Raw genomic sequence first — 18,214 nt, forward strand, 5'->3', positions numbered from 1 at the left:
AGTTGAAGAGCCAGCCAGGTTACGGGTGGCTCATGCCTGTAATCCTAGTCCTAAGGAGGCTGAAATCTGAAGATCTTGGTTTGAAACCAGCCCGGGGAAGAAAAGCCCATGAGATTCTTATCCCCACTAATCACTAGAAAACTGGAAGTGACACTGTGCTTTAAAGTTGTAAAATGCTAGTCTTGAGCAAAAGAGCTCAAGGACGGCACCCAGACCTTGGGTTCAAGCCCCACGACCAACCTAAAAAAAATAAGAAAAAAAAATAGTAAATATTATTCAAGATTGGATTGGAGAGAGGAGGAAGACCTTGAGAAAAGAATGCCCAGCACAAAGGAGGTAGGGGGATACTTGCAAGACAGTGAAAAGTTGTTTCTTGGGGTCGATATCTGGCACAGGAACTTGGCGGAGCCTCTGACTTGGGCTGAGATCCACACATGACAGTGTCTGGTCTTGGCAGTGACAGAGCTCACATAAGCTGATGCTTGGAGGGGCCTTCTGTTCTGTTTGCACAGCTAAAGCATTTTCTGTGGTGGATGTTGTTAACTGATTATTAGGAAGTTGTTCCTGTTCCTGACTCAAAGTTTTAACTGTGCCTTGAATCAGGGTTGGAGGTTGAGTCCCAAAGCTATAGGGATGTGGAAGTGGCACCGTAGTGAGTTTTGGAGGAAGAGTTCTAGTAGTCTTCAGGATGACACCAGGTACAGTCTTTGTATTCCTTGACATTGGCTGATAGCCTGATGTTGGAGGTTTAGCCTCAGGCTCCAACTGTGTCTGTGGGGTCTGAGTTGGGGTCTTCCACTGAGATTGAGTTAGAATCTTCCAGTGAGGCTGACTTAAGGGCTTCAGAAGAGGATGAGTTGAGGTCTTCTGCCAAGGCTGAGTTGGAGTTTTTGGCTGAGGCAAAGTTGGGGTCTTCTGCTTAGGGTGAGTTACAGTCTTCCACAGGGGTTGAGCTGGCATCTCCAGCAGAGGTTGAGTTGGTATCTCCTGTAGATGCTGGGTTAGGGTCTCTTGCACAGGCTGGGTTGAAGTTTCCTGCAGTGTCTGTATTGCAGTTTCCTGCAAAGGCTGTGCTGGAAGCTCATGGGGAGGCTGTGTTAGAGTTTCCTGCAGCGGCTGTGCTGGAGTCTTGTGCAGAATCTGTGTTGAGGTCTCCTGCGGAGGCTGAGTTGGGGTCTCCTGTGGAGGCTGAGTCGGGATCTCCTGCGGAGGCTGAGTCGGGGTCTCCTGGGGAGGCTGAGTCGGGGTCTCCTGCGGGGGCTGAGTCGGGGTCTCCTGCAGAGGCTGAATCTGGGTCCCCTGCGGAGGCTGAGTCAGGGTCACCTGCGGAGGCAGGGTTGGAGTCTCCTGTGGAGGGTGAGTCATGGTCTCCTGTGGAGGCTGAGTCAGGGTCTCCTGCGGAGGCTGAGTAGGGCTCTCCTGGGGACGCGGAGTCGGGGTCTTCTGCTGACGCTGAGTTGGGGTTGCCTGCAGATGCAGAGTCGGGGTCTCCTGTGGAGGCTGAGTCGGGGTCTTTTGCGGATGCAGAGTCGGGGTCTCCTGTGGATGGTGAGTCGGGGTCTCCTGCGGAGGCTGAGTCGGGGTCTCCTGTGGATATGGAGTTGGGGTCTCCTGTGCAGCCTTAGTCAGAATCTCCTGCGGAGACTGAGTTGGGGTCTCCTGTGGATGCGGAATCGGGGTCTCCTGCGGAGGCTGAGTCGGGGTCTCCCGCGGAGGCTGAGTCGGGGTCTCCCGCGGAGGCTGAGTCGGGGTCTCCCGCGGAGGCTGAGTCGGGGTCTCCCGCGGAGGCTGAGTCGGGGTTTCCCGCGGAGGCTGAGTCGGGGTCTCCCGTGGAGGCTGAGTCGGGGTCTCCTGCGGAGGTTGAGTCGAGGTCTCTTGCGGATGTGGAGTCGGGGTCTCGCGCGGAGGCTCAGTCGGGGTCTCCTGCGGAGGTTGAGTCGAGGTCTCCTGCGGATGTGGAGTCGGGGTCTCCCGCGGAGGCTGAGTTGGGGTCTGCTGCGGAGGCTGAGTCGGGGTCTCCTCCGGATGCAGAGTCGGGGTCTCCTGCGGAGGCTGAGTCGGGGTCTCCCGCGGAGGCTGAGTCGGGGTCTCCCGCGGAGGTTGAGTCGGGGTCTCCCGCGGAGGCTGAGTCGGGGTCTCCCGTGGAGGCTTAGTCGGGGTCTCCTGCGGAGGTTGAGTCGAGGTCTCTTGCGGATGTGGAGTCGGGGTCTCCCGCGGAGGCTGAGTTGGGGTCTGCTGCGGAGGCTGAGTCGGGGTCTCCTCCGGAGGCTGAGTCGGGGTCTCCTCCGGATGCAGAGTTGGGGTCTCCTGCGGAGGCTGAGTCGGGGTTTCCTGCAGAGGCTGATTCGTGTTCTCCTGCAGAGGCGGAACCTGGGTCTCTGGCATAGGCTCCGTTGGGACTGTCTCTGTAATGGGTTCTGAGGTTGTGGAAAGTGGTAGGCCCATTGTTTTAGGTGTGACGTTGTGTGTCATTGGAGTCCAGGTTGGAGTTGGACCTGTGATGGAAAATGGGGCTTGGGTCGTAGAACCCTTGGGTGGTGTTGTAAGGTCAGTGAAGGTGTCCTGTATGGTTGGAGCAAGCCCAGCCTCCATATTGGGATCTGGAGTAAAGGTAATTGTTATGTCAAACGGATGAAGGGAGTCTTCAGTCAAAGGGGGATGCTGAGACTCAATAGGGGGTAGAACGGTTACCTCAGGTTGTTCTGGGGTTGTTTCCTTCAGAGCTGAAGACTGTTCATGCTCTATGGTGGAGTCTGGAGTTAGTGTAACTTCCAGGTCAAATTCTTGAATTGTCACATTGGGCAATGCTGAATGCTGAGTTTCATTCTGACCTGTGACGAGAACTGTCACCCCCTGATTTTCTTCCGATTGCGCCACATCCTCTGTAGGTGGCTTTGTAGGCTGACCTGGGGCTTCATCTACTATTGTAGGACGTTCATCTTCTACAACACCTTGCACAGTTACAGTCAGTTGGATGTGTACAGGTTGAAGTGTTAGCCAAGGGTGCTTTTTGAGGTCCGTAGAATGTTTAGGTGTAGTAGAGATTTCTGGAGTAATTGTGAGTTCCAGGTCCACAGGTTGAGATGTGACACTGGGCAATACTGGACCCTGAGTTACATCTTGATTTGGAGTGGGACCTGTCATCTCATAGTGCCCTGGAGGTTGCACTACCATCTCATGAGGCAGCACTGGAAGCTGAGTTGGATCTACATCCTGAATTGAAGGAAGTTCTATGTCCAGTGGAAGTACTGGCAAGGGTTCCACCTTCTCGGGGAGTTGTGCAGGCAGAGATGAAGCCATTATGGTAGTTGTAGAAGCATTTTGCTGCTTGTGAGAAGTCTGAGTTGTAGTCTCTTGATGGACTGAAAAAGATCCAACATTTTCAGGGCCTTGAGGAGGCTGGGAAGGGAGGCCAGACTGGTTTGGAGAAAATTCAACTTGTTCATTAGTCTGTGGAGTTATGGTCAACTCCAGATCCACATGTTTCACTGTGGTTTTAGGCAATGTTAGTTCATTATGACCTTTGAACACTGTTTCCTGATCTAACGGTGAAAATCCCCAGCTATCTGACAGTAGAGGAATACTGTAGTCCATACTGGGTATTGGTGACGGAAGTAGAAGTCCTTGCTGGCTGGTTGGAAACTCAGTACTCTCAGAGGGCTTGGGGAGCAGAGTTGTGCTCTCTTGTTGGCTTGGAGAAGGTTCCTCAGGAAGCTCTTCAAGCCCTGGAGAGATTCCTTCATAGACTGGAGAGTGTTGATGCAATGCAGGGGGTCTTGGCTTCAGGGTTGGGACCTCATTCTGGTCTTCCAAGGGACCAGACTGTTCAGAGAACATTGAGGACTGGTCAGGGACCTCCTGTTGGGTTGTAATCTCAACATCATTCATCTCTGAGGGTTTAACGGTATTGTTCTGTAATGGTACAGGTGGAACTTCATGAAGTTCTGTAGATGGAACAATTTCATTAGGAAGCTCTGGAGGCTGAGGTGGTACTTCTCCCTCTGGAGGCCGGGTTGGAGGTACAACCTCTTCAGAGGTCTGTGTAGTCTCTGCTGTGGCTTCCTGTTGGGTGGAAGGCTTTTCATGTCCACTAGATCCTGAAGCCAGAGCCTCTTCTTGGATTGATACAGGTATGGACACTTGAGAAGGCTCTGGTGGCCCAGCTGGGGACTCTTGCTGGGTTATAGAAAGTCCCATATCATTCCCTGGGACTGAGGGATAAGCTGGAGCCTCAGTGGGGATTGGAGAATTCCCCCACGCAACTGTTGACTGTGGTGTTATGGTAATCACCACATCTGGAGGTTTACCAGTCAAACTGTCCAAGTTTGAATGCTGAGATTCATTCAGACCTGGAGGTGAAATTGTCCATTCATGATGCTCAGACGACTGAGCTGGTTGTTCCTGCTGGGTTAGAGAAGATTCAACCTCCCCATCATGCTCTGAAGCCTGAGCAGGGACTTCAGGCTGTATTTCAGAAGGCCGAATCTCCCCAAGAGACTCAGGTTGAGATGCATGCTCCTGCTCACCGAAAGCAGGTTCTGTCTCTTCTCTATAACCTGCAGGACCAGCTGGAGCCTCATTGTGGGATAGAGGCGATTCAGTCTCCTTGGTAGGCATTGCAGTGATGGTCACTATCACATCTGCGGGCTTATCTGTAATATAGGAGACGTTGGCATGGTGAGCTTGGACCTCTCCTGAAGACTGAGCTGTCAGCTCATGGTTTGGGGGACTTACATCTGTGCTCTCCATGGGGGCCCCTGGAGCTTGAACAGGAGCCTCCTGCTCACCTGGAGGTCTCACTCCCTCAAAAGGTTTTTCAGGCTGAGCTGGGGCTCCTAGATGGGTTTCAGAAGGTTCTCCAAACTCTGGGAGCTCTGAAGGTTGAGCTGGCACCTCTTGTTGGGTAGATGACAGCTCTTCCTCCAGAGGTCTCCCTGGAGGATGGCCTGCAGTCTGTTGGTGACTGGGAGTGGTGAAGGTAATCTGCACATCTGCAGGTTGAACTGTGGCATCTGGCAGTGTTGAATGTTGAGGCTTTTTTTCCACTGATGGCACAACCTCCTCGCTAACAAACTGTTGCACTGGGTGCTCTTCCTGAGCTGCAGGAGACTGGAGCTTCTCAGGAGTCCTGGGGTTTTGAGTATGGGCCTGCTGGTGGAACTGAGAAGATTCATCTTGCTCAAGGGGTTCTAGAGGTTCATCAGCATTGTCTTTGCCTTTCTGAGGCACACTGTCAACATAAGCCACCTTTCTATTTGGATCTAGCAGAGATTGTGCCAATCGGTTTTCAGCTGCTCTCAGCTGAAGTTTTTGCTGCCTCCGCTCATGGAAACCAACCCAAACTGGATCCTTCAGCCGCTCCTCGGGTGCAAGAACAAATGCTTTCCCTTGTGAATTCACAGTATGTTTTGGTATATTAGATGACGGTCGCTCTGAAGCCTCAGCTTGAGCACCGTTCTGTGTGGTACTTTTGAGTGGATCTAGCTGAGATTGTGCCAATCGGTTTTCAGCTGCTCTCAGCTGAAGTTTTTGCTGCCTCCGCTCATGGAAACCAACCCAAACTGGATCCTTCAGCCGCTCCTCGGGTGCAAGAACAAATGCTTTCCCTTGTGAATTCACAGTATGTTTTGGTATATTAGATGACGGTCGCTCTGAAGCCTCAGCTTGAGCACTGTTCTGTGTGGTACTTTTGAGCGAATGAGGCAGAGGTCGGGCCGGGTTGTGATCTTCACCTAGCCCTGGCACCATCTGTGGGAGTTTGTGCTGCAGAGTCAGCTTCTCTGGCGGGTCTTGATGAGAAACAGTAAATTCATCTGAGCCAGGAGGTAGCTGTCCTGCAGAACCTGTATTGGTCTCCTTTGGCTCCTGAGGCTCAGCCAACATCTGAGGTGGAGCAGAAGATCCTAGCAAATAAAATCGTTGTAGGTGTGATGTGAGAAGAGGGTGAAGACCTGGGCTTAGTAGGGTCCATCAGTATCATAGTTAGGGTAAAACAGTCTCATACAAACACACACACTCACACACACACACACACACACACACACACACACACACACACACACACACACACACACACCATCATCCCACCACCTCATTTCCCATAGGACCAGGGGAGGGCGCGCACACACACACACACACACACACACACACACACACACACACACCACACACACACACACACACACACACACACACACACACACACACAAACACACCATCATCCCACCACCCCATTTCCCATAGGACCAGGGGAGGGTCCCAGGCCCTGATGGAAGGTGAAACCACACTTTCTCTCACCTGACCTCAACTTCTCCCCTCCCTTCCCTAGTTAGAATTGGCCTGGCCTGAAGCAACAGGCACACCTATAGCAAAAGCAATACAATTTTTTCTTAAAGTAAGGTCGGCCTTGGGAAGGTGGAGCAGGTTCCTCCCTCCTCTTGGATAAGTCTCAACCCAGTACCTGTGTCACATGGGTAAGGAGGTCTCATCTTGGGTTGCAAACACACACAGACACACACACAGACACACACACACACATTGCCCACCACACACACACACACACACACACACACACACACACACTGCCCACCACACACACACACACACACACACACACACACACACACACACACACACACATTGCCCACCTGCCCCCATTTCCCTTGGGACCAGAGGAGGGTCCCAGGCCCTGAGGGAAGGTGCTGCAACAATTTCCTTCACCTGGCTGCAACTTCTCCCCTCTCTTTTCCTACTTAAACCTAGGTCCAACCTCAGTCCACCCCATCTTTCAGGCATGTGGTCTCTACCTTGCCTGGCAGGGACAAGTGGTTTGCCTGGAAGAGTGTGGTGTTCTCTTTACCCTCCCTACATAAAGCTACCTATTTGAAAACCTCACATGAATGGTGCTGTGTGAACTTGGCAAGGGTTTAAAGGCAGGATAGGTGGGATTCCTCTCCGTGTTGTGTTCTCCCCCCCCTTTTTAAAACTGTTTTGTTCCTCCTCCCACCTCCCTCCCCCCAAGGAAATTCCCAGTTCTGCTGGCCTTTTTTCCATGAACTGAAGTGCTGCAAGATGCTACACTAAATTTTTCGCGAAAAACGTTGCTGGCCTCCTCATCCACGCTCACCACTTTTCCATTCAAGTGAGTGAAATATGTCTAGAGGGCTCTGGAGGATGTGGGACGCTGCTTCCATCGAGTAAGCTCTCCTTCACTCACCAGACTGGCTGCCTCCTGAGCTTTTAAGCCCGAGCTGGGACACTCAGTCGGAATGCCTCTTGCATTTGCCATGAGGCCTGGTCAAAATATTCTCAGAGATACAGTTTTTGCCACTGCACTTGTAATGGTCAGAAGTCTGTTTACTTTGAAGCTCTTTTGTGCTCTCTCCTACTTCAGTTTCTCCAACCTGTTGGCTTGTGCCTGCAAGAGTGCGACGCAGGCTTGGTCCTGCGGATGCCCCTTTAGATTCCCTCTCAGAGTCTAGCCATTCTAGGTTTGATTTTCAATTTCTCTCTCTCTCTCTGTCTGTCTGTCTCTATTTCCCCCTCCCACTCCCTCCTGACTGGAGATCATTTATCTTGGTCTCAATTTAAGTTAAAACTGTCAGGCCACTGGAGGGCAGAGGCAGCTGAGAAAAGCCACTTCCTTATACACCACCTGTCTGAATCCTTCTTGAGGGGCACTAGCCTGAATCCTCTGAAACTTGCAAAACAAGTTACCTGCTAAAAGTTCCTGCTGACCCCGGCCATATAAACCCTGCCACAACCAGACTCAGTGTGACCTCTCTGCTCCTGACCAGGGAGTTCTCCTAGGAGTGTACCCCAATGTACTTTTCTTGTATTCACCTTTAACTCCTCCTGCGTGTTCTTTCCTCACTTAAAACCATAGATTGGTGTGGAACCCAGGAAGGTTGTTGTGCTTCATTCACTTAGCTCTAGAGTGAGCAACTGGCACTGCCCCTTCTAGGCTTCTCTCTTCCCTTCCTTCTTTGCTGAGGCCTCCTCAGTCAGGAGCACAGAACCTGCTGAGCTTACTTTGAGTAAAACAGCCACCTGAAAAGACCTTATGGCCTTTGCCTCTGTAAGCTCTGCATATGCTGTGGATGGCCACCAAGTGGCTTGGGATATTATTGGCTGTCTCTGAGGCCTCTACCTTTCTCTCTTTCTCTCCCTCTCTCCTTTGTCTGACCCAGGACCTGAGCCTGGTCTTCTATGCACCCAACACCTTCAGATTGGGTAAATCCCTACCCTTTGTCTTAGGGTGTCCTGTCTTGCTTTCCAGAAACTAGGCTCCTCCCGATTCCATAAAAGTCACAGGCACTCCTGCCAGAGTCTTCCTCCCTCCTTCCCCCCCATCCCCCTACCTTTGGCCTTGGTGCTGAGAATGATCATTGACACCTGGTCTTCTCTGTCACAGGTCTCAGTTATGGGAGCTGAGGGACTTCCCTCCCAGCCTCCAGGGAAAGGCCAGCTGTCTTTCATGCCTCATATAAGCAATGGAGGCACTAAGAGGAATGAGATCCTGCTCTTAGCCTTAAAATGTAGCAAACTTCACCCAAGCGGTGCCTTGAGGCAGTTCTGAGATAGCCCAGGTCCACAAGCCAAAGTTAAAAAATGGTTGGTTTAAACTCTAGCCACAAAGAAGCTTAAGAAATTGTAAAGACGGTAGTAGAGAAAGCCTTGGGAACGGAATTCAAGGAATTATAAAGAGGGTAGTAAAGAAAGTCTTGGGAAAGGAATTGGGGGAAATTTTGGTTACCTCCGGATAAGAAAGTACTTGAAAAGGATGGGACTCATGGTGCCAACTAACTCTCCTGATAACACCCCTATTTTGCCTGTCTGCAAACCGGATGGCTCCTTCCAGTTAGTACAGGACCTTCATCTCATTAATGAAGCTGTGGTGCCCATACACCCTGTAGTTCCCAACCCATCTACCCGCCGTTTCCATATTTCCCCTTCTATGACCCATTTTTCAGTATTGGATCTTACGGCCGCTTTCTTTACCATACCCTTGGACCCGGCCGTTGGAATCTGTTTGCCATTACGTGGGAGGATCCAAACACCTCTCAGACCAGTCAGCTGATCTGGACGGTGCCTCCCCAGGGTTTTCAAGACAGTCTCCATTTTATTTTTACAGGTCTCACATTTAGACTCCTCAGTATTGCCCATCTGAAAACATTCTTATCTGTGAGAAGGGTGGCACTGGGCTGGGAAGGTGACTGAGTGGTAGAGTGCTTGCCTGGCATGCATGAGGCCTTGGGTTGGATTTGTGAGCACCACAGAAACAGAGAAAGCTGGAAGTGGTGCTGTGGCTCAAATGGTAGAGTGCTAGCCTTGAGCTGAAGAGCTGAGGGACAGAGCCCAGGCCCAGAATTCAAGCCCCACAACTGAGTGAAAAAAAAAAAAAAGGCGGGGAGTGGGGTGGTTGCACAGATGGAGAACAGGAATGGATCTTGTTGGGAAAGAAGTGGCCTTGCCTCTGGCCCAGGCTGAAACCCTCATACAGCAGGTTTATTCCTCACTTCCTATTGGGCCCAAGGGACATTTTTGTTTTTGTTTTTGTCTTTGTCAGTCGTGGGGCTTGAACTCTGGGCCTGGGTACTGTCGCTCAGCTCTTCAGCTCAAGGCTAGTACCCTGCCACTTGAGCCACAGCGCCACTTCTGGCTTTGTCTGCTTATGTGGTGCTGAGGAACCAAAACCAGGGCCTCATGCATGCGAGCCAAGCACTCTACCAGTGAGCCAACTTCCCAGCCGGGGACTGGTTTTTTTAAAGCCCCTCTTTTATCACCTCAGCTTTCCAGAATAGTTGAGTCTGCCTCTCAGGCATGTTTTACTTGCTCCAGCACCACCCCTCAAGGGGGACTTAGGCAAGCCTTTACAACCCATCAGAGATTGGTATGTCCATCCATATGCCACCCACAAAAGGATGAAGTACCTTCGTTCTTTTTTTTTTGTTGTTGTTGTTTTCCAGGGCTGAGAACCGAACCCAGGGCCTTGTGCGTGCCAGGCGGGCACCCTTCCGCTGAGCTAAGCCCTCAGCCCCGAGGTACCTTCTTCTCCTGGTAGACACCCTAGCGGGGCAGGTTGAGGTCTTCCAACCCCCAAAGAGACGGCAGGAGTTGTATCCCCATTTTTACTTTCAGAAATTATTCCTTGCTTTGGCCTCCCTTCCTCCCTTCAAGCTGATCATTGTCGAGCCTTTATTTCCCAAGTGGTTCCACAGGTTTCTTGGGCCCTAAGACATAGCCTAGTCTCAGCTAAGGAATTTTCAGATAAACTCCAGGTGGCCATGGAATTCACCTCAGTATCTCTAGCCTCACTCCAGCGCCAGCTTCCCTCCCTGGCACAGGTTGCTCTCAAAAACTGCCAAGCCGTTGGCCTCCTTACAGTCAAAAAAGGTGGGACCTGCCATATCTTGCGGGAACAATGTTGTTGTTATAGTAATGAGTCAGGATTGGTAGAACAAAATATCAAGGTCTTAAATAAGCTAAAAGAGGAGCTCAACATTAGCAATCTGGGGGACCTGTTTTGGTCTGGTTCCATAGCCCCCATTAATTTTAATTAGTCTTTTTTCAGGCCCATTAATTTTAATGTGCCTTTTCTGTTTATTTGCCCCATGCCTCTTGAGGTTCATCCAGAGCTGCATCCAAGAAATGACCAGAGGGACAGTTAATTACCTTCTTCTCTACCCGTACACTCACCTGCCCACTATCCCTCCAGCGTCCTAAACAACCGGCATGCAGCCCCACTAGGCCCCTGTCCAGCAGGAAGTCACCAGATGACTATCATCACCCCTTTACCAAACAAAACATGCCAGCATGTCAGGCCGCTGAAGGGTAGAGGCAGCCTAGAAAAGCCACTTCCTCATACACCACCTGTCCCAATCCTCCTTTGGGGGCATTAGCCTGAAACCACTCAAACTTGCAAAACCAGTTAGTTACCTGCTAAAAGTTCCTGCTGACCCTGGCCATATAAACCCTGCTACAAGGAGACTCTGTGCCACCTCTCTGATCCTTAAGAGGGAGTTCGCCTGGAGCATACCCCTAGTAAACTTTTATTCACCTGCGTGTTCTTTCCTCACCTAAAAGCTTACAAAATCTCTCATCATGTCCACTGAGTTTTGATACAGATTTTCCTCTTTGTAGTATCTAGCCAGACCCTTAGAGAAATAATTGTGTCAAGTTATTTGTTGGTCAATTCTTACCGAGTTACAGGTAAGCTGTGCTCATTATTTCTGTGGGTCTCCTGTGCTTTAATAGGAAATAAAGGGGCTTTTGTGACAAAGACTTGTTGGATCTGAGGGTTGCAGTTCAAGACCAGCCCAGGCAGAAAAATTCCCCTTAGAATCCACCTCCCAACTAACCAGCAAAGAGCCAGGCTGAAGGCATGGCTCAAGAGACTCTAATCTCTAACCAGCCAGAGGCACTGTGACTCAAAGAAGGAGAGCACTAGCCTTGAGCAGAAGTGCTCAGGGACAGCTCCCAAGGCCTTGAGTTCAAAGCCTGTGAATGCCAACTGGGACAAGCTACCCTAGCAACAAGCACCGAGACCCCTGTGACTCAGCCAGTCCGGGAAACAAGGTACAATGGAGAGAAGTAATAGGAGATGATGTCACATTAGCCACTTTGTGTCTGCCTTTCAAAATTAACCAGAGCCAGAAGGTCAATAGAAATAGGCTTGCCCATCTACTGTCCATACCTGTCTACCTTCTATGTACACAGGAACGAACATTCTGGCCTTTGTTACCTTTTGTGTGCTCTCTAGTTTTTTGCCCAGCCCCTGCCTCATCAAACTTCTTCCAGACATCATCTAAGGATTGTCATCAAGGGACAGCTGCTATGCTATCTGCTGCCTTCTCCCAGAAAAGACTACATCTTGGCCTTTTGCCCCAAGTGGCGACACCCCCTTGCCAGCAGGAAGTAGCCAGAGAGAGTCTGTGCCCTGTTTCATCATTATCAAAAGGCTGGAATGCAAGGGCCTCCCTGGATAGATGAGGCAGGCTCCTCCCTCCTCTTGGCTAAGTCTCTGTTCAGTACCTGTGTCATCTAGGTCACTGGCTTACCTGGAGGACACATCCCGGGCTGCCACTTCCCCCCCTCCATGCTCCCCATCAGACCAAGGGAGAGTCCCAGGCTCTGAGATCATATCTGAATCCAGTGTGGCCACACCTTCGCTCACCTAGCCTCACCTCCCCACCCCCCCCCCCCCCCCGGCCCTTCTTTAGTCCATGTGGTCTCCACCTTGCATGGCTGGGAGCAAGCAGTTCTGTGCAGTAAACTTCTCTTCCTGCCTGAAAGCAGGACATTTCAAATATCATAGGCTAGAACACATGGTGTTCTCTTTACTGGCTACCTACTGAACTGCCTTTCAGAAAAGGCATTTCAAGTGAGGAGTGTTCTGAAGTCTCAGCCAGAGCAATATTCTATATGGTACCTTTGAGTAGATGAGGTAGAGGTTGGGCCCGGGTCTGATCTTCACCAAGCACTGGCACCATCTGTGGGAGTCTGTGCTGCAGAGTCAACTTCTCTGGTGGGTCTTGATGCGAAACAGTAAAAGCATCTGAGCCCGGAGGTAGCTGTTCTGCAGTATCTGTATTGGTCTCCGTTGGCTCCTGAGGCTCAGTAAGCATCTGAGATGGTGCAGAGGATCCTATTAAATCAAATCCTCCCATCCTGGGTGATGAAAGTTCAGGTGGGATGTGCAAAAAGGGTGAAGACCCGGGCTTTGTGGGTCCATAAGGATTAGAGCTCGTATAGAACTCATCCTGGGCCCACTGTGGAATTGGCCTGGCCTGCAACAGCAGGCACATCTGCACTAATAGGAATACGTATTTTGCTACAAAGCAATACATTAGGGACATTAAGGGCAAAAGGGACATTGTGGGAAAAAGGGATATGGATATTGTAGGAAATAGGGATCTGTTATGCCAAGCGTCTGCTAATAGCAGGGGACAAAACAATATGGTAGGTTCTGACCTGGAGTAGGTTATTATGTAGGGGCCCTGAGTTCTCTGCCCCACCCCTGCTTTATGACATGTTTGCTTATGGGACTGACAGCTTTGTTCCTCAAACAGAAAGGCTTAGGCTTGGGGCTTCCAGGGCCTGGAACCCCTCTTCCTGAGAACAGGGACCTTTTCTTCCTACAGGGCCCCTGCTCCACAGCTAGGCAAGGTTTGGCTGCAGACCTGGATATCCCCAGAAGACAGCCAGCAGCTGCTGTAGTAAGGTCAAAGCAGACCTTCCCAAGGAAATCACATGGCAGGACCTCTGGAGTTATGTAGAAATGGAAGTCCAGTTCTGGGAGCTTTAAGTCCTTTTCTTCCATGCTAAAATCTGAGATTTTCTTCCTCGCCATGGTCATAGGCTTCCAGGAAAAAATGAGCTGGTTTGGGTGGTGAGCCTGAGAATGTACATTATGATTCTTCTCTCTATCTCTGTCTCTCTGTCTCTGTCTCTCTCTCCATTTACTGAAATATATTTCTTTAGGTGAGAGATAGGAATCATTTCTCACTTAGCACTCCCTCTTCCAAAAAAAGTTTGGTAGCTTTATCATTTGTTTATTTTCTCCCATGAATTAGAATAGTGAAAGGTGACATTTCAAATATCATAGGCTAGAAGTATAGCTCAGGAGTTAGAGCACATGGTCAGCTGGTGTAACATTCAAACACCACAGCTTAGCACAATGCCTCATCTCCATGTTTGACCATTACTATCAATGGCAAGGGAAACACTGCATTTTCCCTCTTCTCACGGAGCTTATCTAACTAAGTAAGCAGAGAAAATAATGAAAAAATATAAAGACAACATTGGACTGTACATAGAAATTAAAGGCAGTACAGAAGTGTATAGAAATTTCTCGATAAGCCGGGCGCTGGTGGCTCACGCCTGTAATCCTAGCTACTCAGGAGGCTGAGATCTGAGGATCGTGGTTCAAAGCCAGCCCGGGCAGGAGAGACCGTGAGACTCCTATCTCCAATAAACCACGTGAAAACCGGAAGTGGCGCTGTAGCTCAAGTGGTAGAGCGCTTGCCTTGAGCTGCAGAGCTGAGGGACAGTGCCCAGGCCCAGAGTTCAAGCCCACGGCCAACAAAAAAAAAAAATAAATTTCTAGATAAACAGTGAGGCACTAGGAGATTCAGTTGGCCTGCCTGTTCAATGGCCAGTGATCAATTACTAATGGCCTTTGCACACTGATCCTAGGATGGTCCCCAACTAGTTGTCATCAAATTCAACTCTTACTAACAAGAGACCTCTCTTCTTTTTTTTTTTTTTTTTTAATTTTTTTTTTATTGTAAAGATACTATACAGAGGGTTACAGTTACGTGAGTGAGGTAATGAGTACACTTCCACTTCCTCTTGAACATTGTTACCCCCTCCATTGTTTTCCCCCTACCATCCCCTCCCTCCCTCCCTTCCCCAAGGTTCTTTTTTTTTTTTTTTTTTATTGTGATTAAGTGATTACTTAATTTCCAGAAATTCACAGTATTGTGGAATAATGATGCTCATTTAAAGTCACAAGTTCATTCTAACTTTCCTGGAGCAAATTGTCTATCACAGTCTGTAATATATAACGGTGCTCACATGTTATATACCATATATGTGATCAGCAGCATGGGGATATTTAGTAGTGGTTCAACCAGATGAGTGGGAGTTCTTTGTTTCTTAAGTCCTGTTAGTTTTGTCATATCACCTAACATTTTGGATTCATCATCCACTTATCAGGGAGACCATGTACTGTTTGTCTCTTCGTTCTTGGCTTACCTCGCTCAACATGATTCCTTCTAGCTCCATCCATTTCCCTGCAAATGCCATTATTTTGTCATTTCTAATGGCTGCATAATATTCCATTGTGTATAGATACCACAATTTTTGGATCCATTCATCTGTGGTGGGGCATCTAAGTTGTTTCCATATCCTAGCTATTGTGAACAGTGCTGCAATAAACATGGAGGTGCACGTGTCCTTGTTTATTGGTTCCTGTTGTTCAGGGTAGATGCCTAGAAGTGGTATGACTGGGTCGTAAAGGAGGTCAATCTTTAGCTTTCTAAGGACCCTCCAGACTGCTTTCCAAAGTGGTTGTATAAGTGTACATTCCCACCAGCAGTGTAATAGCGTTCCTCGTTCTCCACATTCCCTCCAGCATTTGTCGTTGGCTGATTTGTGGATGTGGGACATTCTGACTGGGGTAAGGTGGGATCTCAGGGTTGTCTTTATTTGCATTTCCTTCACCACCAGGGATGATGAACATTTCCTCATGTGTTTCTTTGCCATTTTTATTTCTTCATTTGAGAAGTCCCTCTTTAGTTCCCTTGCCCATTTAGTAATTGGTTTGTTGGGTTTGGGAGGGATTAGTTTCTTGAGTTCCCTGTATATACAGGATGTTAACCCCTTGTCTGATATATTGCTGGTAAATATTTTTTCCCAATTAGTTGGTTGTCTTTCTAGCTTGGTTGCGATAGCTTTATCTGTGCAGAAGCTTTTTATTTTAAGGTAGTCCCATTTGTCCAGTCTCTCTCCAATTTGTTGTGACCGTGGGGCTCTGTTCAGGAAGTTCCTTCCTGTGCCTATTAGTTCAAGTGTCTCTCCTACTCTGTCCTGCAGTAGTTTCAGAGATTCAGGTTTAATGTTAAGGTCTTTAATCCATTTTGAGTTGATGTTGGTGCATGGTGATAGGCTGGGGTCCACTTTTAGTTTTCTGCATGTGGCTGCCCAGTTTTCCCAGCACCAGCGGTTGAAGAGGCTGTGTTTCTTCCATTGTATGTCTTTGGCTCCTTTGTCGAATATCAGCTGGCTGTAGGCCTGTGGATTTATTTCTGGATCTTCTATTCTGTTCCATTGGTCTTCGGGTCTGTTTTTGTGCCAGTACCATGCTGTCTTTGTTATTATAGCTCTGTAGTAGAGTTTGAAGTTCGGCATGGATAGCCCTCCCATATTGTCTTTATCCCCTAGAATTGTTTTGGCTATTCTAGGTCTTTTGTTGTTCCATATGAATTTTTGGACTGTTTTCTGTATTTCAGTGATGTACGTCATTGGGATTTTAATAGGAATTGCGTTGAATTTGTATATTAGTTTTGGAAGTATTACCATCTTTACTATATTAAGTCGGCCTATCCAGGAGCATGGGAGGTCTTTCCATTTCCTAGTGTCTTCTGCAATTTCTTTCTTTAACTTTTTATAGTTCTCATTAAATAGTTCTTTTACATCTTTGGTTAGGTTAATTCCTAAATATTTTATTTTTCGGGAGGTTATTTTGAATGGGGTTGCTCACTTTATTTCCCTCTCTTCCTGTACATTATCAGTGTATAGGAAGGCAACTGATTTTTGTGGGTTTATTTTGTATCCTGCTATTTTGCCTAAGTGATTTATGATTTCTAAGAGTTTGGGGATGGAGTTTTTGGGATCGTGGAGGTATAGTATCATGTCGTCTGCAGAAAGGGATAGTTTAACTTCTTCTTTCCCTATGCGGATCCCTTTAATGTCTTTTTCTTGCCTTATTGCCCTGGCTAAGGGTTCTAGGACTATATTGAAGAGGAGTGGAGACAGTGGGCATCCTTGCCTTGTTCCTGATTTTAGGAGAATTGGTTGTAGCTTTTCCCCATTAAGTATAATATTGGCTATTGGTCTGTCATAAATGGCTTTTATTGTTTTTAGAAATGTTCCTTCTATTCCTATTTTCTCCAGAGCTTTTAGCATGAATGAATGTTGAATTTTGTCAAAGGCCTTTTCTGCATCTGTGGCGATAATCATGTGATTCTTGACCTTGGCTCTGTTGATATGTTGGATTACATTTATTGACTTACGTATGTTAAACCATCCCTGTGTCTCTGGGATGAAGCCTACCTGGTCATAGTGAATTATTTTTTTTATGTGTTTCTGGATTCTGTTAGCTAGAATCTTGTTAAGGATCTTTGCATCTGTGTTCATCAAGGAGATTGGCCTGTAATTCTCCTTTTTGGTTGGGTCTTTGCCTGGTTTGGGGATGAGTGTGATATTGGCTTCGTAGAATGAGTTTGGGATAGCTCCTTCCTTCTCTGTTTCTCTGAAGAGCTTGAGGAGTATGGGTATTAGTTCTTGTTTAAAGGTCTTATAGAATTCTGCTGTGAATCCATGTGGTCCTGTGCTTTTTTTTGTTGGAAGACTTTTGATAGCTTCCTGTATCTCATTATAGGATATTGGCTTATTTAATTGGTTAACTTCTTCTTTGCTCAGTTTGGGCAACTTGTATTTCTCTAAAAATGCATCCATTTCTGCCCGATTTTCTTCCTTTAGAGAGTATAGCTTTTGAAAGTAGTCTGTTAGAATTGTTTGGATATCTTGGGTACGTGTGGTGATGTTTCCCGTGGCATCCCTAATCCTATTAATATGGGTTTCCTCTCTTCTTTTTTTAATTAATCTAGCCAATGGGCCATCAATTTTGTTTATTTTTTCAAAGAACCAGCTTTTTGTTTGGTTTATTTTGGTTATGGTTTTCTGATTTTCTAATTGGTTAATCTCTGCTTTTAATTTGGTTATCTGGCTTCTTCTAGTAGCTTTAGGTTCCATTTTTTCCTGTTTTTCTAGCTGTTTTAATTGCAACATGAGATTATTTACTTGGTCTGTCTCCATTCTCTTGATGTGGGCACTGAGGGCAATAAATTTGCCCCTCAGGACTGCTTTTGCTGTGTCCCACAAGTTTCTTTGTGAGGTGTTTGCATTTTCATTGAGTTGTAGGAAATGCTTTATTTCTTCTCTGATCTCTTCTGTTATCCAGGCATTGTTAAGGAGTGTGCTGTTCAATTTCCATGTATTGGAGAAATTTCTGTGGTATGCTTTGTTATTGAGAGCTAGCTTGATTCCACTGTGGTCAGATAGGATACAGGGGATTATGTCGATCCCTTTGTATTTGCTTAAGTTCCTTGCATGAACTATGATATGGTCTATTTTGGAGAAAGTTCCGTGAGCTGCTGAGAAGAATGTGTACTGTGTTGTTTTAGGGTGAAATACTCGGTAGATGTCAGTTAATTCCGCTTGAAGTATGGCCTCTCTTAATTGGTAGCTTCTTTGCCAATCCTCTGGTTGGTAGACCTGTCCTTTGGTGAGAGTGGTGTGTTAAAGTCTCCTAGTATTATCGTATTGGGATCTATTTTATTCTGTAAGTTTGAGAGCATTTGTTTGACATATCTGGGTGCACCAATATTTGGGGCATATAAGTTGATGATGGTTATATCCTCCTCTTGGA

At 47.9% G+C, this 18,214-nt stretch overlaps 2 protein-coding genes across 2 annotated transcripts in view; one reads left to right on the forward strand and one right to left on the reverse strand.

The window, feature by feature from the left end:
* Positions 1-13,016, reverse strand: part of LOC138830495 (uncharacterized) — a 39,944-nt gene extending 26,928 nt beyond the window's left edge. Inside the window, exons 1-2 of the mRNA XM_070026880.1 lie at positions 12,431-13,016; positions 353-5,903 (exon numbers count right to left, since the gene is read on the reverse strand). Of these exons, the coding sequence (XP_069882981.1) occupies positions 353-5,903; positions 12,431-12,875 (5,996 nt within the window). The 5' untranslated portion in view covers positions 12,876-13,016. The remainder of the gene's footprint in view (positions 1-352; positions 5,904-12,430) is intronic.
* LOC138830844 (large ribosomal subunit protein uL29-like) overlaps positions 1-18,214 on the forward strand; it is a 79,516-nt gene that overhangs the window by 51,558 nt on the left and 9,744 nt on the right. The window lies entirely within an intron of this gene.

The sequence above is a fragment of the Dipodomys merriami genome, unplaced genomic scaffold (assembly GCF_024711535.1).
Source record: "Dipodomys merriami isolate MVZ:Mamm:240054 unplaced genomic scaffold, mDipMer1.0.p SCAF_19, whole genome shotgun sequence".
In the NCBI taxonomy this organism is placed as follows: Eukaryota; Metazoa; Chordata; class Mammalia; order Rodentia; family Heteromyidae; genus Dipodomys; species Dipodomys merriami.